The sequence below is a fragment of the Phalacrocorax carbo genome, chromosome 6, assembly GCF_963921805.1.
Source record: "Phalacrocorax carbo chromosome 6, bPhaCar2.1, whole genome shotgun sequence".
NCBI classification, from domain to species: Eukaryota; Metazoa; Chordata; class Aves; order Suliformes; family Phalacrocoracidae; genus Phalacrocorax; species Phalacrocorax carbo.
In genome coordinates, this window is record NC_087518.1 from 40,466,783 (window position 1) to 40,490,040 (window position 23,258).

The following is a 23,258-nucleotide window of genomic DNA, read 5'->3' on the forward strand; positions in this document are numbered from 1 at the left end:
GCAGGCCATTAGTGCTGGCGTAAGAAGCAGCTGTTTCCCAAGAAATGACAGATATATTTGAGGCGAGCAAGGCAAGGCAAGGCATGTAAGATGATGCTGTTTGCCTAGAAATGCCAGATATATTCGAGGCGAGCAAGGCAAGGTGAGGTGAGGTGAGGCAAGACCTTGCCTCTTGTTGCCTCGCCTTGCCAGGTAACAGCTGACCACTACTGCTAATATAAGATGTTCCTGAGAAATACCAGATATATTTGAAGTGAGGCAACAGGACCAGTGTAAGAAGCTGTTTCCCTAGAAATGCCATATGTATTGGAGGCAAGAAGGCGAGGTGAAGCAAGGCAAGACCTTGCCTCTCATCACCTCGCCTCACCAGGAAACAGCCGCACGCTATTGCATGTGTAAGATGAAGCTGTTTCCCAAGACATGTCAGGTATATTTGAGGCAAGGCGAGGCCTCGCGTCGCCTTATCTCGCCTCGTTTCGCTGCCCTCGAATGTATCTGGCACTTGTAGGGAAACAGCTTCGGCTCATCCCGGCACCAACGGCCTCCTCTTGCTTGGCGAGGCGCGGCGGGGCGGGGGAGGCGAGGGCGGTGCCGGGCCGTGGGGGCAGCCATCTGCCCCGCCCCGCCCCTCCCCGTTCCCGCCCCTCCCCGTTCCCGCCTTACGCACAGTCTCGCGGTGCCTGGGGGAAGTCTCGCCTCGCGGCGTGCCTCTCGCGGGAGCAGTCGGCCAAGATGGCGGCGGCGCCGGGCCGTTGAGTGGGCCCGGGCGGCCCCCGCGGGCGGGCGGGCAGGCAGGCAGGCAGGCAGGCGGCTCCTCCTCGGCGCGGCGGGCTCTTTCTGGCGGGGGATGCCGACGGGACGGGACTCGCCGCCGCGGCTCTGAGCGCATCGACCCTCCGGCTGCGGCGAGTCTTCCCGGCGGGGCCCCGCCGCCCGCGGGGCCGCCGCTGGCGATGACCGGAGAGAAGCTGCGCTCGCTGCGCAGGGACCACAAGCCTAGCAAGGAGGACGGGGACCTGCTGGCGCCCGGCGAGGAGGAGGCGGCCGCCGCGCCTGGAGGCATCTTCACCGGGGGTCGCGGGAGCAGCGGAAAGGGCGGCCGGGCCGGGGGCCACCGCATCTTCAGCAACCACCACCACCGGTTGAAGGGGGGGCCGGCGGCCGGCGGGACGGGCGCGCCCGCCGAGCCCGACAAGTGCCCGGCGCACTTCCCCGTGCACGAGTGCGTCTTCAAGGGGGACGTGAGGCGGCTCTCGGCCCTCATCCGCACCCAGGGCATCGGCCAGAAGGACAGTCACGGTGAGCGGCCGGGGCGGCGGGGGGAGCGGGCGGCGCTGCCCGCGGGGCGGGCCCGGTGCCCGGCGTGCCGGAGGCGGCGGCCGCGTCCCCCGCCGCGCTGTGGGGAGCTCCCTCGGGCGCCGCGGGAGCCGCAGCCTCCTCTCTCCCTCAGTCTGTCTCTGCCCCCGGCGCGGCCGGAGAGCTCGTGCCGGTGCTCCGAGTTGCCGCCGGTGTGTCTCTCCGGGGTGCGGGCAGTCGGCGGGGTGGAAGCGCTAACGGGCTCCGCGGAGTAGCGCGGCCGGACGCTTGGAAAATCTTTGGGATTTTCATAGTATGAGTGATCGCGGTACCGGCTTTTGTAGCAGCGTGATGCTGGGAGAGCTTCCTCTTACCGGGTGCCGTTTCAGGTCCCAAATCCGACTTTATTAAGAAAAAACTCCACTTATTTTAAAGTGTCTGAACCGTCACCCGTTTGCTTTCAGAGATGGCGAGTGCACTCAGGGGTGGTTCCTTTGGCTGTTGGTGGAACTACTTTTAATTTTTCCTCAGGCTAAAAACCATAAAATAAAACTTAAATGCTTTAGTTCTGGGATCTGAAAGAGACAAAATCTTGTTCTCCGCACACCTGCAAGCTTGCTTTGGACATGGCAGTAGCAGAGGTAGAAGCATGATCCTCATGCTACTCTGTAACGAATAAATACTTAAAATCTTGCTAGGACATTATTTTAAAATAATGTTTAGTTTGGTGAATATTTTACCTTGTTAGAAAAATATCAGCTTGTGAAGTCAGCTTAAGTTTCATGGTTAGTTTTCATCTCTGCTTCCTGCCTGTTTCAAGAGTAACATGATACGTTTCTGCAGGAGAATGCTAAGTTATACCGTATGTGGTATCTGGAGAAATTGTGATTAAAGGGTATGGTTATGTTCTCTTTCTAGTTAAGTATAACAAAGGGAACATTTATCTCTTAATTGCTTTATGTAAAATAAAAAGGAACGCTAAGGTAGAACGATCTTTGGGTTTGGTACAATGGGAAGAATCATGTAACTGGAAATTAAAAGCCATGTCCATGATAACATTAGGCACTCTAAAACACAAACTAATGTATGTGGAGTAATATAGGGCTCAGTCTCCTCAATCAAGATGAGGAGGAGTATTTCTTACAACCGTCGTAACATTTTTCGAAGTACATTGTTATAAATATAGCTACAGATATATTTACCCTGTCATCTTCATTCCAAACGTTGTAGCAAATACTGGTAGAATGAAAGCAACAGACTTGGGAATAAATTTTCTCACTCAGTGTAATTCCTTCTTCTGACTTTTCCCCTATACCTCCTCCACTTCCTCATCAAATAACTCATCGCCATAAGCTTAATATCTTTACTTTGAAGGCACTTCCTGATCCATCTTTGCTGCTCTCATTTTCAATGTGTATCACAAACATCGATACCATCCGTTTTTAGTATATATCACAATCACAGAATATATATGCGCACACACACGTATATATAAAAATTTCAAATTAATGCCCTTCTGGTTTCTCAATGCTTTCTACAGTAGGAATGCCTTGCGGTTTTCTGTCTCATTATCTTCCTTCAAGTTTTTACTTTAAGTGTTCCTTTGCTATTAAGTTGGGAAAAAAAAAAGTCAAAACCAACAACAAAACCCTTGATGTCTTGACATACCAAAGACCTGACTGATATTTCCTTGTTATTGTTTTCTTTCTGCCTGAGTCTATCCGTCACTTGTTTACATATTTGAATTGTGAGTTATTTGGGATAGATAACTTCAGCTACAACTATACACCAAAGCAAGCCAGAATTCTAGTACATAAGGAAGTGACAGAGGGGAGGAAGAACTTCTAGTAATAGTTATTGCTTATAATTCAGTCCCATTCTTAGTGTGTGGTTAAGGGCAGAAAAGCCAAGTCCTGTAGGATGTTAAACTCTTGGTGTTCTGATAAAACTGATGCTGGCTGTATCTGTAAATTGAGTGCAGCCTAGCTCTCTCTCTAAATTAATCTCAGAAAACACTACCCATCGGAAGGCCAGTGTCATTATTCCAAAAACATTAAGTTTCTTGGGAGAAGCTTGTCTGCATTCCTATTAGATTACTTTTTTTTTAATTGTAATATGCATTTAAGAGCTTAAACATTTTTAGAATAAAAACGTTACATTCTGGAATAGACAAATCTTCTTGCTGAATTACTCTTGGAAAATAGACTCGGCTTCCTTGTAGGTACGCCAGATGCCTAATGAAAGGTTAAAAGCTACACATGCAGGCACATGTCAGCAAGTACTGTATCTTATTTATTACAGCCCCCTTACATAGGTAAATGGCAGTGTGTTATATTTGCACCACTCTCTCTCTCTCTCTCTCTCTCCAGCAGCTGTGTCGTGTAAAGCCACTTTTTTCATGGAATCTAACACTTACTGTTGTGACTTGTGCTGTGGTTCATTGAAAACCTCAAGCTGTTAAAACCATCCATGCAACTGAAAGAAATGAAACTGCCCTCTCCCATTTTTTGCCTATCCTGGCAGAAATGCTTAGTCGCGCTGTGCACTGGCTAGGAAAAATTGATTAGTGTTGAAGTTTGCCATTTTATTTTCACCAGACTAATTTTACCTAGAATTATTCTGTGTGCTCTGGGATAGTAAATGTTCTAGAGGAGCCACAGTTGTTCTTGCCATCATGAAGCAACTAAACAGGATTTGTATTTTGGGATCAGTGGAACTTGAGGTTGCAGTATGATAGAATCCTAGTGGTGCAGTTCCCTTTGAGTCCTCTAAATACTGGTACTAATTAATTTATCGGTCTGGGACATCTATCATCCAAATGCTAGCAAAAGCATGATAGTGTGGCTCTGTTTCAGCAGCTGCTGGGATTGGTTTACATTTCCGGATCCCATTTCTTCTGAAGAAATAGAAGTTAACTTGTCCCGTTGTGCCTGCCAGCCAGCCAGGTTTCTGAGATGAAACGTATGGAAAGTCTTTGGCTGCCACTCGTTTCGGACCCTGATAAGTACTGCTACTGCTACTCAGTATTGATGGTTGGCTGTTGAAGTGGGAGACACTGGTGGCGCTGGTCTCATCTTTTCCAACGCATTTGTCTTCCCTTGGTTTTCCTGGGCAGAGCAAAAGCTTACCTCTGCTTAAGACTGCAATTAGACAAAAGAGGGGTCTTTCTGCTTGAACGGCTCTTCCTTTTATTCTGCTGGGGGAAGAAGAACCTGAAGATTGTGTAGAGGCATTCTATGAGCTTGAGTGATTCTCCACCATAATTTCTTCATTCTATGATATACAGACTTACACAGTTTGGATGGCTTATTTTGATAAGTCAGGGTTAAATTTACTACTGGTAAACCCCATTTTGTTTGGCCCAAAGAGCATCAAGACCTTCCCAGGTTTATCAGATCTTAAGATGGATGATTAGTAATGGAACTGTGCAAAATTATGTTCTGGGTTTGATTTTTGCATGTGCCAAAGCTAGAGTTGTGTCTCAGCTCTTGCTGAGACTGTTTTCCTTTTGGGAGTGGGTCAGGGAGATACTTCTGTAAAGTAGCAGTGGAATATTGGTGCAATAAAAACATACAGAGATTACTGTGGTGCTTACAGGGTTTGGTGTGCTGTGTGCACGTTAGACTGCTCGGTTGCCAGTCCTGCCACCATGCTGCAGCCAGCTCTCCAAAGCAGATGCGCACTGTTGTGTCCGTGCTCGCTGAGCTTGGCTGGTCTGGGTTAAGGGTTGTCTGGAGAGGAGTTTATCATGGGCAGCGAGAAAAAAGCCTGACTGGCTGGGTAGTCCAGAATGGTAGGAACTACAGTGCTTCTTTCTAAGTTTCATAATGTCCCTTTTCTATGTGTTTGCCTTGCCTCTCCTTCTTGCCCCCTTTCCTAAAGGTGTTTTCCTGCCTTACCTGTTAGTGTGGCTCCTCTCCCTTTGGTACAGCAGCTAACCTCTTATTTTATCTCGCTGATGTTTGTTAAACCGTAGACTCTTCCTTGGCAGGGACTTGCTGGCTAAAGACCAGCAAACAGGATGTTATCTCTTCTCAGCTTCCTCATAAATAGCTTTTTATTTTGTTCTTCTGGAATTGATAGATTCTAGTTTCTGTGCTTTATTGGTTATTGCACTGTTTTTCTGCATGCTTGTCTTCCTCTCCCCCTTGTCTACCATATATGGCTTCCCTGTCTAATTTTTAAATCGCATACTTTTTGATGTGAAGATGATCCTTGAGTCAAAGAAAATATATGCTGGAAGATTTCTTTGGAGGTGATCTTGTCCAACCTTCTGCTCAAAGCAGAGATAACACTGGCATTAGATCAGGTTGCTCAGACCCTTGTCCAGAGAAGTTTTGAAATGATGTGTGCTATAGCACAACTGCACTTTCTGCTTATCAGCTGAATGAAATCTAACAAAGTTCTTGAAAGCAGTCAAGGGCCTGGTTAGCTTTCATTTTGTTGTTTCTTTCCATTATACCAAGCTGTCATAGCTACTGGAGCTGCCTGGCTCTGTTTTATTCACAGTTTGAAAAAACACGGGTGTATTTTCTTAAATTTTAAAGTTTATTACTGTAAAACAAAACTAAGTGTAGAGCTATTTTTTTTGTATATATACATCCCATTGAAGTGCTTGATAAGGTGAGGAAAATGTTTACCCCTGGCTTGCATAATTTGAATTTTCTAATTATGTGGTTTGGCTCATTCTTAAGTTTGTTCCTCAGTAACGTTGTTATTTCAGTCACTTAAAAAATGGCTGCATCCAGTATTCTAAATTATGTTTTGGCTTACAGATGTTACAAAATCAATTAATAGAAGATTTGAGGTTAGCTTCGAGTGTGCATAATGAACTAGGCTGTAGCTGCCTGTGATGTTGCTAGTGACCTGGAAGAATAACTTGTACTACATGTTGAATAGCTCGTTCAAAACCATTTAGAGACTCTGCCTTTGCTTGCCTATCTTGATCAGAGATTTCATGATACTATAGTATGCTGGCAATTACTCTGTATGGCAACATCTCAATGTTTTGGATTACATCTTTCAGATGTACAGTACCTCATTCTTTGCATGTAGCAAGTACTTATTGCTAACACAATACTGTAAAATAACCTTAAAATCAAGTGCATTTGTTATAATGGCAAAAGAATTTTGTTTTCCAGCAATTTTTCTATGAACTCCACGAAGAAAACGTTTAAACGATAAACAGAGTAATGCAGTTAAATGGAAGAATTTTGCATCCTTAAGCTATGTAAATAAAATGCATCAGAATTCTGGTAGAATCACAAAATCATTAAGGTTGGAAAAGACCTCTAAGATCATCAAGTCCAACTGTCAACCCAACACCACCATGCCTCCTACACCATGCCCTGAAGTGCCACATCTCCATGTTGTGTTGTTTTTTTTTTTAACACCCCCAGGGATGGTGACTCCACCACCTCACTGGGCAGCCTGTGCCAATGCCTGACCACTCTTTCAATGAAGAAATTTTTCCTAATATCCAATCTTCCCCTGACACAGCCTGAGGTCATTTCCTTTTGTACTGTCACTAGTTACCTGGGAGAAGAGACCAATACCCACCTCACTACAACCTCCTTTTCTCTAGAGTAAACAACCCGAGCTCCCTTAGCTGCTCCTCATAAGGCTTGTGCTCCAGACCCTTCACCAGCTTCATTGCCCTTTTCTGGACATGCTCCAGCAACTTGATGTCCTCGTTGTACTGAGGGGCCCAAAACTGAACACAGTATTCAAGGTGTGGCCTCACCAGTGCACAATCACTTCCCTACACCTGCCAGTCACACTATTCCTGATACAAGCCAGGATGCTGTTGGCCTTATTGGCCAGTGGGCACACTGCTGGCTCATGTTCAGCTGGCTGTCGACCAGCATCCCCAGGTCCTTCTCTGCTGGGCAGTTTTCCAGCCACTCTTCCCCAAGCCTGTATCATTGCATGGGGTTGTTGTGACCAAAGTGCAGGACCCAGCACTTGGCCTTGTTAAACCTCATAGAACTGACTTTGGTCCATCAATCCAGCCTGTCCAGGTCCCTCTGCAGAGCCTTCCTACCCTCAAGCAGCTCAACACTCCCACCCAACTTGGTGTCATTCATAAATTGACTGAGGGCCCACTCAATCCCCTCATCCAGATCATTGATGAAGATATTAAACAAGACTGGCTCCAACACTGAGCCCTGGAGAACATCACTTGTGATCAGCCACCATCTGGATTTAACTGCATTCACCACAACTCACTGGGCTCAGCCATCCAGCCAGATTTTTACCCAGCAAAGAGTATACCTGTCAAAGCCATAAGCTTTGACACCGTCTTCTCTAAGAGAATGCCGTGAGCCACAGTGTCAAAAACCTTTTAAGTGGTAATTAAAGTGGTGAAAGTGGTAGCAGCATTAATCCAGAAAAACAGTTCTCTCTACCTTACAGTGCATATTTAAGAACAGAAGTACAAAATGTGTCCTATGCATAGCTGGGAAAACAGGGTCATGTTTGTAATATCTGCTAATAATCTGAGAAACTTTTTTGGAAACAAGGCATTAAAATAACCAAAAGGCTTTTTTGTAGTATAGTTACTGTTACTTCACAATCTGTCTGTTACTGTATTAGTAAAAATTTTGTACTAAATCTTTGAAAAATTAATAAAATAGGCTCTTAAAATTTTAATCAGTATTGTGTCTTTGAGTAGCATTTAACCTAGATATGTCGTTCTTTGTAAAATGCCAGACTTTTCAGACCATGATAAGCATAAAGGTTTGGGTTATCTCTTTCTTTAAGATATAATTGGACCTCTTTGGCTGGAGTAAGTTTCAAGACATCTTTAAAAAAAGCTCTCTCGACCCTTGAAATATGTTTCAGATATATTTGTTTTAACAGGTATAATCGAAATGCTTGCTTAGAAAAATGTAACTGCTCTGGCATATTTTAGTGTGTTCTTTGGTTAGGTCATGTAACTGTAGTTTCTTAACACGTATCATTTGAGTTGTATGTGCAAACACTTGAAGGAATTGCAATGGATTCTGTTACCTTGAATCTAATATCTTTTTATTTGTATGATTTATTTTAGGAAACACTCCTTTACATCTTGCTGTGATGTTGGGACATAAAGGTAGGTAAAACCTTCAGGTTTTTTAGCTGTTAAACTATCCTTAAGATAAGGGTAATTAAATTAAATTATAATTAAATTATTCTTAAGGTAAGACTTAGGGGCAAGAGGAAAAGACTTACGGGCAAGAGGGGAAGAAAGATTCATCAGTTTTCCTGAACGTGATCTTCTGTTGCAAACTAGTTTAAAGTTGAGGTTTTTTGAAAAGAATGTGCAATACAGATTTAGAAAAGTTGGAGAAATCAGATCTGTTCTTTAGGCCAGAATCAAGGAGCTAGGTAGTGAGTGGCGTAGGGTGGAAAGAAGTAGTAGTGGTTGGATTCTTTATAAGCCTAGAACAAGAATAGTGGGAGGATCCAGCTCATCTCTTTTTGCAGAGTTAGAAGGGAATTGGGAAACTTTGAATATCTTAGGAGACTGAGAAACAACTCCAAGCAGTGGAGGCAAGCATATGCATGCCACCTTCCCTTTTGGTGTCCAAGCAGCTGAAGCGGAGGGATGTACTCAGTACGTGTAGGCAGGGGACTTGATCCAGGCAGGTCTCTATTTTAATGTGCAATTAATTCATGGTACAGAAGGGTTATTAATTTATCTTTGTCTGATGATACCGTTTCTCTTTGACAATACTTTTCTGGTGGTTAGTGTCACTGTGTGTGTTGCTGATCTGCTCACTAGTGGTGTTGAACAACCCCATCTAGCTTCTTCCCAATGAAGTGAATCAGAATAACATCCTCTAGAATAAAATGACTCAGTGACTGGAAATATAATTGCTCATCTACTTTTTGCACGCTCCTTCACTCGCTTGATTCGAATTTCTGACCCATGGCCTAGCTGTTTCTTCATGTTTCAAGGCTGCCCTGTGTGGGGCACAGGACAGCCTGCAGGACTGTGCAGCCTGCTGATTCACGGTGGTTCTCATCTTTCCAGATATCCTTTGAGGATTTCTTTACAGCAGAATTTCAAGGCACAGGATTTAAATTTCTACTTCAAATAGAAAGTATAGAAGTAGATGTGTTTCAAGACTGGGAAGAAACCTGGAGTATGATTGTTCAGTCTCCATGACAGTAAAATTCTTTTTCACTACTGAAACAAGAATGGTTTGGTTCATTCAGCTCTTTGAGTTCTATGCCTGGTATGTGGTACTGCTCCATGAGAGCTGTTGTTAACTGAAACGCCTGGCAGATTTGGAAAGGGGAATGCAGGAAATGCAATAAGCTGTCTTAGGATGTTTTGGTAATACCTAGGAAGTGATCTAAGATAATTGAGTGTCAGAGTGGGAGGTCATTTTGAAGGAAGAAGGGACAGAGGTGGCTTATGCAGAAGAAGAAACAGTAGAGCTTGCTGGAATCTGCCAGTGTTGGTTTAGCCTATGAGACTTTTTCAGTTTTAAAAAAAAAAAAGTAAAATAATATAATGCAGAAAATTTTGGAGACAGCAGTGAGGCAAACAAGTGCCTGCCTCCTAGAAGTCACAGATGGGAGGAGTTTTTCAACTTGCGAAAAATGGTGCTTTGTCAGAACTGCTATTTTCCAGTGAGGGTCCTAGACTAGAGGCTTAGAACAACAGAAGGAAACAGAGGCAGAAGTCTTCCTTTAATTTCTCAGCCTTAAATAAGGCATTTTTCTTTGTAAGATAGATACTAGTTTTGCAACTACTTGCTCTGTGTTTTCAAGCAATGATGGTCAGCTGTGTATGACTTCTGTTGTGCCTTGTTGCAGTGTTTGTTTCAAGCTTTAGTTTATCACAGTAGTTAGCTAATATTTACAAGTTTCGCACTGTTGGGTGTAGGAGGGGTTGTGTCTTTTTTGATTAACAGGTGATTAGCTGTCATGAAGGGACACGTCCCATGTAACTACGACAGTATCATACCACATTGATAAATACAAACAATTTTAATCAAAGATGCTTCTTATAATAAAACTGATAGAAAAGAGTTTACCAACTTTAATTCAGTATGGTTGAATATTTATTCTAAGTCTCCCTTAAAATTAGGTTATTTTATGCTTCAGCTCCAGGATAAAAAGCAATCTATTCAGCTCTGACAGACTTCTTGAATATGAGTTATCCTCATGTATAGTACAGCGAGGAGAGGAGAGGCATTTCTTCCCTCTACTCTTTTTCTCATTGCCTGCATGTTTTAGATTTCAGTTTGCAGTTCACCTCTTGGCTCCTTTCCATATAGTCCGTCATCCTGTGTGTAAACCCCTAAATCCTTTAGGATGCTTGTAGTGAGCCTTTGTCTAGCTTCCCTAGAGCAGGCCTGTTTGTGCATGACATCCCACACAATACCTGGTGTTACTGTTTCAACTTTGAATCCTGCGTAGTTGTTGATCCACCGAGAATCCCAGGTCCTTTCCTACCTGTCTGTCTCATTGACATGAAAGGTCAGTTTTCTGTCTTTCTGGTGTGATGCATGTAGGCTGTTCAGTTTTATATAGCAGCATTATAGCCAGACTTTTCTGAAGTGCAGGGTGAATTTACATCCTGTTTGTTTAACTGAAAATGTAATCTGGCTGGTAAATGCAAGCTTACTTGCCTGCTCACTGTACAGTGTTGTTGTTGTGTTAGGCACTATAATTAAGCAACCATAAAAATATCTCTCTGTGTTTGCTGACAAAGTATTCAGGGCTTTTGTTTAATTACCACAAAAGATAGTATATTCACCAGTGAAGTATCTCTTCCTTTCCAAACACTGTGCTTCCCAGTGACTCATGATTGTTGCATCTGGAATGACTAGTACAGTTTCCTGTAACACCTATAGCAGGAGAATAATCCAGGCAGTTCCTCTATCCGTCATGCCTGCCCATCCTATATTAATAATGAGACATTTCTTCAGCCTACAGCTCTAGCTTTGTACTGCTTTATCATCTGCACATGGGTCAGGTTGATTTTAATGAGATGTGGTGAGGAAACTTTCTGTAGTTAGAAACTGAAGAACCGTTTCAGATGAGGACAGCTTATTCAAAACATGGAAACACTGAAAGCTTTCTTCTCTCCTCAATTTTAAGCGCTGTTCGTCATTCCACCATCACCTTTTACCTGTAGACAGAGAAGGGAATGCAGGTTGAGCTGTGACTCCACTAGGAACTTGTGTGTCTTTGAGATGTTAACATTGCTTTATCGGCACAGTGTGTACATGCTGAGTGTCAGGGATAGCATCGATGCACACTGTTACTGATGAAAACTGTAGCGTGTTGCAAGGGTACCTCTCTGTTGATGGAGCACAGGACCATGAGTTGTGTGCTCTATTATCAGTGCTCCAGATATCCACGTTGTTAGTCCTACAGTAGCTGTTAGTGGTTGTACAGCTGGTTATGCACATATTATGAGGCTTTCCTAGGTCAGAGTGTGCTTTTTTCCCCGCTTTAGATGCCATTTTACCATAAGATGTTACAGCACGTAGGGATGTGTTAGTGTCACAACTTCCTCTCTGCCTCCCATGGACGTGATGTTGTCAAGAGTTGCCTGAAGTCTATGTCTCCATGCATGTTTCTAGCAAATCAGTTCACCATTGACCTTTGGACAAAGAGGGTTGAGATAGGGGGAAGACCGTGCACAATTTCCATGTGTGGAAGACCATGAAGTGTGTCCTGGTACGTGGTTTTGTGCATTAAGTAAAGCGAGATGATGTAATGTTTTAAAAATACTTGTTATATAGTTGTGTGTGTGTATATGCACATACACAACTATAGCTTGATAAAAAGCAAAATATAAGAAGCAGAAGGGACATTTCTTCAGTGGTTATGTAATTGGTGGTTGATCACCAATTATGTTTTTAGTGCTAATATTTAACAGGGAAGTGCTGTAAGCAAGTACTTATGTAAATGTTCTTTGTTTGTTTAAAGTTTGAGTCAGAATCCAGATATGTATTCTGATAAACTGCTTAATGTATTGAATATCTACTACTATTGTTTTATAATTGTTTCCTTTATGATGAATAATATCGCTACATCCTCAATGTTTACTGTAAATAATTATAACTATTTTGTTGCAGAATGTGCCCACTTGCTTTTAGCCCATAATGCTCCGGTAAAGGTGAAAAATGCTCAGGGATGGAGCCCTCTTGCAGAAGCCATCAGCTATGGAGACAGACAAATGAGTAAGAACCTCTGCTTCCCAATTAATCAGAAAATGAGGCCTCATTCAGAACAGGAAAACAGGTTTTCAAGCTGGGTTTTTTGATAATACTCCTGTTTTAGTTCTCTGAAGAGTTTATCTTAATCAGCTGAATATTTTTATATCTAATGATACAGCAAGCTCTACACGTGTCCATTCCCTTGATAAGAAAGAAATTGCATTAGGATACATGATGCTAAGTAGAGTTAAGATTTTGCTTAAGGTGATTGCAAAAGCTATAAAGTAGCATTGTGTATTTAAAATTGAAGTTCCACAGTCAGAATGGATTTTAGCTGTATGGGATCATCTAATTGGAACTGCTCCATGTGGTCGTATGTATATTTGATATATCAATTGGCAATGGGATATTGCTTTTATGTTTCATCTCAACAGGCCAGTAGGCAAATCCAGTGATTGCTTATTCACTTCAGATATGAAGTAGTAAAGGGAAAATTATTCTACTGCTACTCACTAGTGGATGTTAATAGTACTCAGTATTACCATGTCCCATACCAGAAAGGTCACCATATATAATATATATAAATATATTATTAGTATATTGATGCACTAGTTTGTAATACACTAAGAACGTTCTGCATGTCAGCTCCTCACTACTGAAGAATTTTCTCAGTGGGAGTAGATGTTACACAATCTATAGGCTCATGTTCAATAATACACGTGTACCCACGTTAGTACTAAAATGTGTGTAAAAGATCTCTTGACATGATTATATGCTTTATATCATAAACAATTATTGAGGCTTTTCTTCCTGTTGTAATCAGAGTAAGCTACGTCTATGTACTATAACTTGAAGTTAATCTCTCCAAAGTCTGATGAAATGTTACGTTTGCATTGCTTTTTCTTTTTTAAAGTGTCAAATAATGACACTAAACTGTAATTAACAAGCAAATAGAATAGACTTACTTTATAGTTAATTTCTGTTTAGTTACAGCACTCCTAAGGAAGCTTAAACAGCAGTCCAGGGAAAGTGTTGAAGAAAAGCGACCTCGATTATTAAAAGCCCTGAAAGAGGTAAGTTCAGTGCAGTTATGTTGACAAAACCAGATTGTGATGGAAAGCAGTGGCTTATGTTCTTAGTATGGATGCTCTGGCAAACTGTAAAAAAAGTTCTTTACTTGCTTTTACAAATCTCTTGCTCTTAATAGCAGTTTTGGCTTATAGCACCCTTTTTAAGGGGGTCACAGAATTATGTGTATTTTTAAGATAATACTTCCTTCTCAGCTTCTGGAAATTGAAATAGAAAGGTTTATGTAAGACAGACCTGCTAGTCATCTTGGCAATCTAAAAGTTAAAGAATATATTTTTAATCTGTATTTATTTCATTAGGATTTTAAAGCTTTCTTAAACCTTTTGTTTTGGTGAATAATTACTAATTTTGTTTAGTCACCAATCATGATTGACAGGTTTTTTCTTGCTTAGTAATGAAAGAGATTTTTGGTTGAATTCTCCATCTACGTGCAGCAGCCAATTCTTCTTGAGCCAGTGAAACATTCTTCGCTTGAGGGAAACCAAGAAGAAAAGCTCAGTTTCCTCCGTTTCAAACCGCTGCTAGTGTGTTAAAACTGGTTATAAAACGCAGGTGTTTATTTTCCTTTAGGTGGGGTGAGATTCTCTTGCCCAGCCAAGTGGTAAAATGTGGATAGGTTTGTAGAAAAACAAACATTTATCTTGTTAATTAATCCATACATCAGAAAAGTTTAGTTAAACTGTGTCAGTGATACACTCTATGAATATGGTCTACCAATGTTCCTACGTTTCTCATCGATCCAAGGTAAAAAAAAACCCAAACCCTCCTGTCTGTCTAGAAGTGAAAAGCTTTCAGTTCTTTCGTGTGAGAGCAAACAGAGCACAGACACAGCCTTACTAAACCAGCTCTGCTGTTCCTTATTCCTGCTGGTACAAAGCCTGGCCTAGAGTTGGGTGTTTTTCTTCTTGTGTGGAGTGGAAGTATGTGGCTACCTCAGTGTATTAGCAATATTTGCTAATTTTAGTCCAGCCACCCCTTACTTTGCTTTTGCTCTGCATACAGTTTAAAGGAGTTGGCAGGCACGTGTTTATGGAGGTAGAGGAATTTTTATATAATGACTTAAGCATATTTCCAGAAGGCACATTGAAACTTGTGTATGTGAATACTCCTAGTTGAAACTTGACTCACTAATTTAAGCCAGAACAAACAATTCCGTAGGGTTGGATGTGATCAATGAAAACAAGCAAAGAGCTCCATAGATCTTTTCACATATTTACAATAAATCTTTTACAGTCCATGGCTTAATAGTGGTGTAAATTATTAATTATAAAATTCATTAAAAATGGGTAGTTCAAATGAGTTATGTAATTTTGTCGTTATTGATTCTACTCTCGTTAAAGCTTCAGAGATGTTTAAGTTCAGTATAAGTTAAAATACATTAGAGAAAACGTTTTATTTGGCAAAACACAACTTCTGCCTGTCTTTCAGTAAATTTCACAGTTGTCATTTAGACTAAAAAGCTTGTTAATATATCCTTCTTTTCATCTCAGCTAGGTGACTTCTATCTAGAGCTTCACTGGGATTTTCAAAGTTGGGGTAAGCAATTGCATATTCCTTTCACAGGGAGATAATATAATCAGTCTTCAGGATGCTTGTTCTCTCAAGCTTAAATTCTCTTCTAATTTGCATGTTGGGAAGTTCACAATCAAGTCCTCAAGATCTAAGTTATAAAGAAAGGACAGACAACTTTTTTGCTGAATTATTTTTGCTTATTCGTTTTTGGACCTGAATTCTATTCTGTAATCCAATGACACAATATGGGGGTGAACAAGCTGTTGTTTAAGAAAATGATTATTAGAAGAGTAAAATATTAAAATGTCTCTATGCGGTAGATTGGTGTCATTATAGAGCAGTGGTTTGAACAGTTTAGTTGAGTAACTGGACTTGGGGCATTTGATTTCCTGAATTTCAGCCTGTACTCTGAATGGTGACTGTCAGTTAAGTGCAACTATGTGGTAGGTTGTTCAAACCCTAGCTTAATGTTTCTTTCAAGTGACTGTATAATGTTTAGTGTTTTCTCAATTTCCACCTCCTTACCTGTAGAAGAAAAATCTAAATAAATCAGAAAAAATGCATTAACAATGATCAACATGTCTGAATAATGTCAAAATATCAGAAGTGATACTTCTGGTTGAAATTTAAGTTAGTAATTTTATATACTTTCATATAGGCATAGTCCAAGTATTTGCAACACCATATGGCTCTTCCAATATTCAGAGGAGGAATGAGCATCCAGGCTGCCATCAAACATTGAACAGATACGGAACAGACACCTCATTTTTTTAGGTGGCCTACTGTGTGCTGTGCATTTAATGAGTGCACTTTTTCATGGAAGAGTCAGAATAAAAAAGAGAGTAGAGCAAGGCATGGAGTAAGATAAGCCATTGCTTGATGATGAGACTGCCGCCTGACTTGCAGAGTATGATGATGGCATTCAGCCGTCACATGGAAAAAGTGATGTCAGAGGTAAAGCCAGCTTCTAGGGGTCCTCTTCTTCAGGAGTCTTACTGTGCCTGCCTCTATTTACATTATTTAGTTTTTTCTATATATTCTCTTTCTTGAGGGGAAAAAGGTGCTCTGGGCAGTGTCTCTGTCCTAGTTATTGGTCCTATAGGCCAATTATGTTTTACAGGTGGTCTTAATTCTTTGCAGTTCATTTTCAAAGTGTTGAAATGCCATTGTGTTGAATTGGGTTTATTGCTATAAAGTAAATGGTCTTTTTTAGAATAAGGATGGCTGCAGTCTCATATATCCATCTCATAATACTATACTGACTCTCAGTTCCACTGGTGGTTCAATGTTTGCTTCATGTTTTAAGCTTAGTGCGTTGGATTTTTTTTTCTGCGTGTGGGTGTTCTGCTTTAGTTGTAACTAGGCTTTCAGTTGGTGTATATGTAAGTAAACTATCAAATCATAGAATTAAATTTTCAAACAGCTAGAAGATGAGTTATTAGAATTTATAAATTATTTAGCTGTGCCTGAGGACATTTTAAATTATGTCCTGATGCTGAGAGTAGTCTGTACAATTACAGGTCAGTTTTGCAGTTATTGAGTAGAAATGACCCTGGTATTAGTCAGTTGTATTTGTATTGAGATTATGATGAAAAATGGGTATGCTGTATTTGTATTAAAATACATCAAGATTCAACCTGATATATATTTCTAATAGAAATATTTTGCAGAGGAAACTCCAAGTCCTAACTGCATTCTCTCACTACCTTTAGTGCCTTTACTTTCCCGAATTCTGCCTTCTGATGCATGTAAAATACACAAACAAGGTATAAATATCAGGTAAGTACTGATTTCACGGTACGTGTTTTCTAAGTCATAAATATCTGCATGTTAGTGAAAACACTGGGTTCCAGTGTGGTCAGAAAGAAATCACTGAGGAGCCTGCAAACATTTGCGAAACAACGTTGTGTTTGTACATTGGCATTTAGAGGCAAGAAGTGGTTTGAACTTCAGACTGTCTTTTTTTACCTATTGATCTGAGTTTAACTTCAGTTCCTGAGTCACTTAAAATGTAAAGCAGAAGCAGTTAAGCTGTATGAGGCTTTATCTACCAGAAATTACAATGATTAACTGGAAAGTAAGCATTCGATACTTTTAACACCATTTCAGATAAATGAGCTTTCAGTACTTTATGGAGAAATGTTGCTGCTCCAGTCTAAGCATTTTAAAATGAGAAACTATACCACTTTTTTTTACTACATAATGTGATGGATTCACACACTCAATAGAATGCTTCCAGGAGTCTTTCCAAGCTCAGCTTTTAACTGGCTTAGTTGGGGTTTTTTGATTCAAATGTCTTTTCTGTCTTTTTCTTTAGGTTCCAAAGTTTAAAACAAACCAAAAGTCAAGAATATGATTCAGAAGATTCAATCTGTAGAAAATTTTGTTCTATTAAAGCTGTCAGCATAGGCGTGTGGACTCACTCTTTAGGTCCAATTTGAGTTTGAGACCATTTTTTTCCCTTCTCATTTCTGTGTGCTCTGCTTGTACTAGACTGGGAGTTACAAGACTGGCACTGAGAGGAGGTAGCTACAGATTCTTTCTTGAAATCAGAGGCCAATATATGATGATTGCTTAATAGCAATCACCCCTTAGAGATGAAGTGGTGACTAAATTCAGGTTCTTTAGCCATCTTTGCTAAAGAAGTAAGTATTCTAGCAATAATGGATATGAATTGCTAGAGAGATCTTGGTCCTTGGTTCCATCTTCTAGTTATTCAGGTCAGCAGAAGCATTTCTTTTGTGTTAGTGAGGGGAAAAAGTAGGAATAGCAACTAAAATAAGTGTAAAAAAAAAAAAAATCAGTCTGTTTCTTAGTCCTCCTCATAGTTTGGGTCATGTCCTAACATTGTTAGTCAAATCAGTGGCTGCTTCTTGCAGAATAGGATTGAGCAGTTGTATTTCTCAATGTGTAGCACATACCGGCTATATAAATTCTGCCACTTCCTCACACTGGCAGTTTTGAAATAATGTTTTTCTGAAGAAAACTTTACATTTTCCTATGAAGTTAGCATAAGAATAGTTTAGAATGCATTTATAATGGTAGAGGTGATATGATGTGAAACTTACTAATAGCATTTTTTAAAATTTCTGCATCTGGGCTTCATTTATGAAATATCCCATGAAAACGTAGGCCTTAGTGTGTTTGATTGTAAATAATAGAAAAGAAAAGCTTCTGCTTACAAACTGAACTTACTAGTGTATTTGAGTGTATATGGGTAACTTCTTTTAAAGTATTGATATATTTTTGCAGGCTGGATACAACTCTCATAGACTTTACCGACAGGAAGTGCCAACGAGGGGATTTAAGCTTCATTTTTAATGGTGATGCCGCACCCTCTGAATCTTTTGTAGTTTTAGACAATGAACAAAAAGTTTACCAGCGAATACATCATGAGGTAAAGATCTGTGTGAATGTAGGGTGTGAAATACCTCAAGCTTTTACTTCATGTCAGAAGTCTGACTTAACATTAATTAAAAAAATGTGCCCCTCAAAAAGACCCAAACAAACTCCAAATAAAAGCAAACCAAATAATTGTTCAGTTGTTATAACTTAAGCTGTATAGGTGACATAAAATTTTGTTATGAAAAACAGTGCTTTTGAATGCAGACTTCTAAATGAGGAAAAAGCTAGAATGTGAATCTTTTGGAAAAATCTATCATTCTGAATAGGCAAATATGTGTTAAGTTATGATGCGTGGTACTTTTAATCTTTCCAGTGTGCTTAATTTAGGTGTTCTCAGGTGGGTTTTCCAACTTGCCACTGCTTTGCAGCCGTTTAGTCACTCTGTGGCCGCTTTAGTAGTTAACAGTGCAAGGGTATGACTCATTGGCCTCCTTGTATTTAGTGAAGTTTTTAATTATAGCTTTATCCACCAATGACTTAATCGTATGGATCTTTGCCTGTAGAAAGGGTGTGGCAGCTCAGCTGCTGGATAAATCACACTTAGATGATCTATTTGCATTAATATTTAAGATTAAACTGTTTGATAACCATTTGGCCAGAGCTTCTATGAAACTGTGAAAATTCAGGAAATGCTAGTTCTGGGAAAAGTTCCAAAGAAAAAGGTTTACTGATTTTGTTATTGTTGTTGTTGTTCGTTAGAGAAAGTAATAATAATATTAAAGAGTAATAATAAGTCCTATTTAGTATTTCGGAATTTTTATTCTAGGAATCTGAGATGGAAACAGAAGAAGAGGTTGACATTTTGATGAGCAGTGATATTTACTCAGCAACATTATCAACCAAATCAATTACCTTCACACGTGCCCAAACAGGATGGCTTTTTCGAGAAGACAAAACAGTAAGCTGAAAGAAAATTTCACAGACTGCATTACTGGAGACAAAATGGTTCAGACAGCCTTATGATGATGTGGTTGGGAAGAAATAAGGAGTAAAAGATGATGATGTTCAGGATGGAGGAAAAATGCCTCCCCCTGTCCCCTACAACTGTCACTAGTTTGAACACACAGAATATATATGATGAGCTGCATTCTTGACAAAAAAGTAGCCTGGAAAAAGATAACAAACTGTAGCTATCGGGCAGAGGGGAGAACAGACTGTACTGAAAATAACTTTTGTAGGAGTATATGGTCCCTGCAAATTCATTCCAAGGCGTGCAGTAGGGATTCTGTGCACCCCTATGTCAGAAATGCAGTAAGATGGAAGCATTCTGGGAAGCTTCCTTTGGTGTTCCTTCCCATGTTATCAGTTTGACTGAAGTACAAGTTCTCAGCTGTGAAAAAATGGAAACAGCCACTGTCATAACTTCTTTGAGTAGCAAATTGCTATCTTGTGGTTAGCTCTGAGGGGTTTTGTTTTCATCAGGATCTGTCAGGTAGTGCCATTCATTGCAAGTTTTCATCTGAGCTAGTGTTGCAGAGCTTCTTTCTTTTTGAATACCATACCCATATTCTACGTGCGTAAATTATTCTTTAACACAGCTTGCTGTTGATGGCAATTTTAGTCAAATTTCCCTTGGCTGCTGTTGAATTCTTAAACAATCCTTTCGTCTTAGTTTCCATTGATATGAAAGATCTGTTCCTGTTGGAGTTCATGCATTTGTGCTCTACATATCTTACTGAGATGCCCACTGATAGCTCATGTGGTTGGTTGTGTGAATTACAGTATTTGAATCCTGAAGTTATGTTATTGCAACGAAGTGCAATTATTTGGATATACAAGAATTTATATGTTTTTATTTTGTTTTCTGTGAGTTATTAATGTCCAATTCCTTTCTTGCAGGAAAGAGTAGGAAACTTTTTGGCAGATTTCTACTTGGTTAATGGACTTGTATTAGAATCAAGGAAAAGAAGAGAACATCTCAGTGAGGAGGATATTCTTCGAAATAAAGCTATCATGGAGAGCCTGAGTAAAGGTGGCAACTTAATGGAACAAAATTTTGAGGTATACTTAAGTAAATCTTCACAGTATGTGAATTTTTGCATAGGAGATTGATCTTTCATACCAGTCATTTAGCAAAATCTATAGATTATGTTTTTATTCTATTTTCATTGTCTTAATTTTAAAATAATAAATAAACATTCTTTAATAATAATATTATTTAAGATAATAAATAATCATTGTCTTAATTTTAAAATAATAAATATGACCTACAGTATAATCATGGTGATACGTTAATGAATTATCCTGATTAGAGTACACATTGAGGAATTTCTGTGATTACACTGGATATTTCAGTTTTAATTTGTCTCTTAGTAAAAGATGATGGGTTTGGCTCTGGCAAATCACTTCAACTTCTTTTAGACCAAAACATTTATTGCTTAGAATGCCTTTCTAGTTTTCTTTTCAACTGTGTTTTCTTTTAGCTTCATTAAAATGGACTAAGCCTGTTAATTATCACCATGAAATCAAGAGCTATTCAGAATGAGCCAGACATAATCTGGGAACATGCATACAGCCTCTTAAAAATGATTAATTTATTTCTGTATTAGCTTGTGCTTTGTTACTTGTCATTCAGACACTTGAATTAACTGATTAACTGGCATATTAAAACAGCCGACTTCTATGTAAAATACAGTTTGAGGCCAAAAACCTAAATGGGGACTATGAAAGCAGGAGATGGAAAAGCCCAGTGAAGAATCAGCTACAATCTGGATAGACTATATTGCTGGTTTTCGTAGAACTGAATTACAGTTGTATCTTTTGAATGGCAAAATTCTAAGAGACTACAAAGATAAACAGTTAAGACTTGTTTTTCTGAACAGCCTGTCAGACGGCAGTCACTTACTCCGCCATCACCCAATACAATTACGTGGGAAGAGTACATATCTGCTGAAAATGGAAAGTAAGTATTTTTGTTTTATTGACTTTAACTTCCATAGACACCTTTAGGTTATTGGGTTTGGGTTGTGGCTGTTTTGTTTTGGTTTTTGTGTTCTCTAGTTTGTGGATGCTTTTTGTTTATAGTCTTCTGGGGACAGAGGAGCATTAGGTTTGATGGCTCAGGTATTTAACATTCCTCACTAGGCTGGCTAGGAAGCTGATACCTGTATGTAAACAGTATTATTGCATCAGCTGGTGATAGAAATATTGAATGGGCATCTACCCGATACCCATGGCTTGAAATGTAAGCAGTTTGAAAATATGCACATCTGAGCTGGCTTTTTATTTCTTAAGGAAGACTTTTCTGACAAATTTGTTGCTGTAATTAATTTTATCTTTACTTATGATAGTAATAAATAATCCAATTCACCATGTTTAAAATAAAAGTTTATGATTTAATGAGACTCTAGTAGCAGTGGCAGTGTACAAAAATGCGTGCTTCTGGAATACAAGGACATACAGATCTCCCTAGTACTGGCTGCATCTTTGCAAGGTACTGTCATCTAGGCACGTAACTAGGTAGCGAACAGCCATAATTTAATTACAGAAGCTTTATTTATAGAAGACACAAGCAGTTGAATTTATTTTCTAGGACTGCATGCTGTCTAGCTGTTGAATGCAGGAAGACCAAAACACGTACTAAGTGTGTCACATAATGTAACAAGGATAAAAGTTCTTTCTCCAAGGATATTAGATTAGTCTATAGTCAGGGAATTGCCAGGGAATATGATGATATTACAGTACAGACTTACTAAAAAGACACATGGATCTGTTTTGGGGGTTTTTTTGTTGTTGTTTTTAGACTAATTTAATTTTTAATGTAGTTGAGATAAAATGAATATTCAAGCAGAATAAATGTGTTATACCTGAACAGCTATTACTGTTGGGGCAGAAATGTGTGTGTATGTATGTAAGGTTTCGCTTTGTTTGATAATCTGACTAACTGAAGGGAGTTTAATGGGAAATCTAGGTTTCTCACTAATACAAAGCAAGAGGAAAAGACCCGTTATCTTTTTGTTATCTATTTCTCTCCTGTAACAGAATTTTCTGTCCTGTGTTTTCCAGTATTGCCTTCTAGTGATACTAGAGTAACTTTTCCACTTTCTCTGAGATTGTTTCACATTTCAGGCTGAAGGCAAATGAACCTTTTTCTAGTTCAACTTGATAGTTTGTTCACATCTAGACAATTTTAATTAACATCTGAAATCAGCTGTATATATTTCTGGGTAGTTGTCATATCTTTCTACAGTGTTTATTAATATAAAGTTCATAAGGAATTATTTTGAGATCTTCCTTAAGTCATTTCCCTAACCGTTTTTGTCTTGTTTCCCAGTTTAGCAGAACTCATAGTAATCTAAATTAAGATGATTACTGACTCATCTTTACTATGCACAGCTTTTACTTTTAAAGTATTTGTTTTACTGTAGGGATTCTTTACTGATGTTTTCAAACCTGAGTCTCTCTTCCTTCCTTTAAAACCAAGGTTTCACTGAGAGAAAAACTGACTTTGTCTTTCTCCCCTCTCCCTTACAGAGCTCCTCATCTGGGTAGAGAGCTGGTCTGCAAAGAAAGCAAGAAAACCTTTAAAGCCACGATAGCTATGAGCCAGGAATTTCCCTTAGGAATTGAATCGTATGTCAAAATCATTGGCCGTGAATGTTATTGATATGTAGGAAATGTTTTAATATGCTGATGAACTGCAGAAATTTTAATATCTTCAGATACGGGAATTTGGCAGTTTAAAACCCGTGAATGAAGTGACATTGTTAAGCAAGTAAACTGTTAAAATTAGAGACCTCAGTGCTGGCGTGCCTGTTATTGGAAGAGCCAAGCGCTTATTATACTTGATAA

General features: G+C 39.7%; 1 protein-coding gene across 2 annotated transcripts in view; it reads left to right on the plus strand.

Moving 5' to 3' along the window:
* The first annotated feature begins 692 nt into the window (after nucleotides 1-692).
* Nucleotides 693-23,258, plus strand: part of ANKRD13C (ankyrin repeat domain 13C) — a 28,806-nt gene continuing 6,240 nt past the window's right edge. The window contains exons 1-11 of one of the 2 annotated variants that reach the window (XM_064454832.1): nucleotides 693-1,299; nucleotides 8,348-8,389; nucleotides 12,381-12,485; nucleotides 13,449-13,534; nucleotides 15,041-15,086; nucleotides 16,775-16,841; nucleotides 18,315-18,459; nucleotides 19,234-19,365; nucleotides 20,307-20,468; nucleotides 21,290-21,369; nucleotides 22,941-23,039. In XM_064454832.1, coding sequence (XP_064310902.1) covers nucleotides 954-1,299; nucleotides 8,348-8,389; nucleotides 12,381-12,485; nucleotides 13,449-13,534; nucleotides 15,041-15,086; nucleotides 16,775-16,841; nucleotides 18,315-18,459; nucleotides 19,234-19,365; nucleotides 20,307-20,468; nucleotides 21,290-21,369; nucleotides 22,941-23,039 — 1,310 coding nt within the window. In that variant the 5' untranslated portion in view covers nucleotides 693-953. The remainder of the gene's footprint in view (nucleotides 1,300-8,347; nucleotides 8,390-12,380; nucleotides 12,486-13,448; nucleotides 13,535-15,040; nucleotides 15,087-16,774; nucleotides 16,842-18,314; nucleotides 18,460-19,233; nucleotides 19,366-20,306; nucleotides 20,469-21,289; nucleotides 21,370-22,940; nucleotides 23,040-23,258) is intronic. The other variant, XM_064454831.1, reaches the window with a different exon arrangement.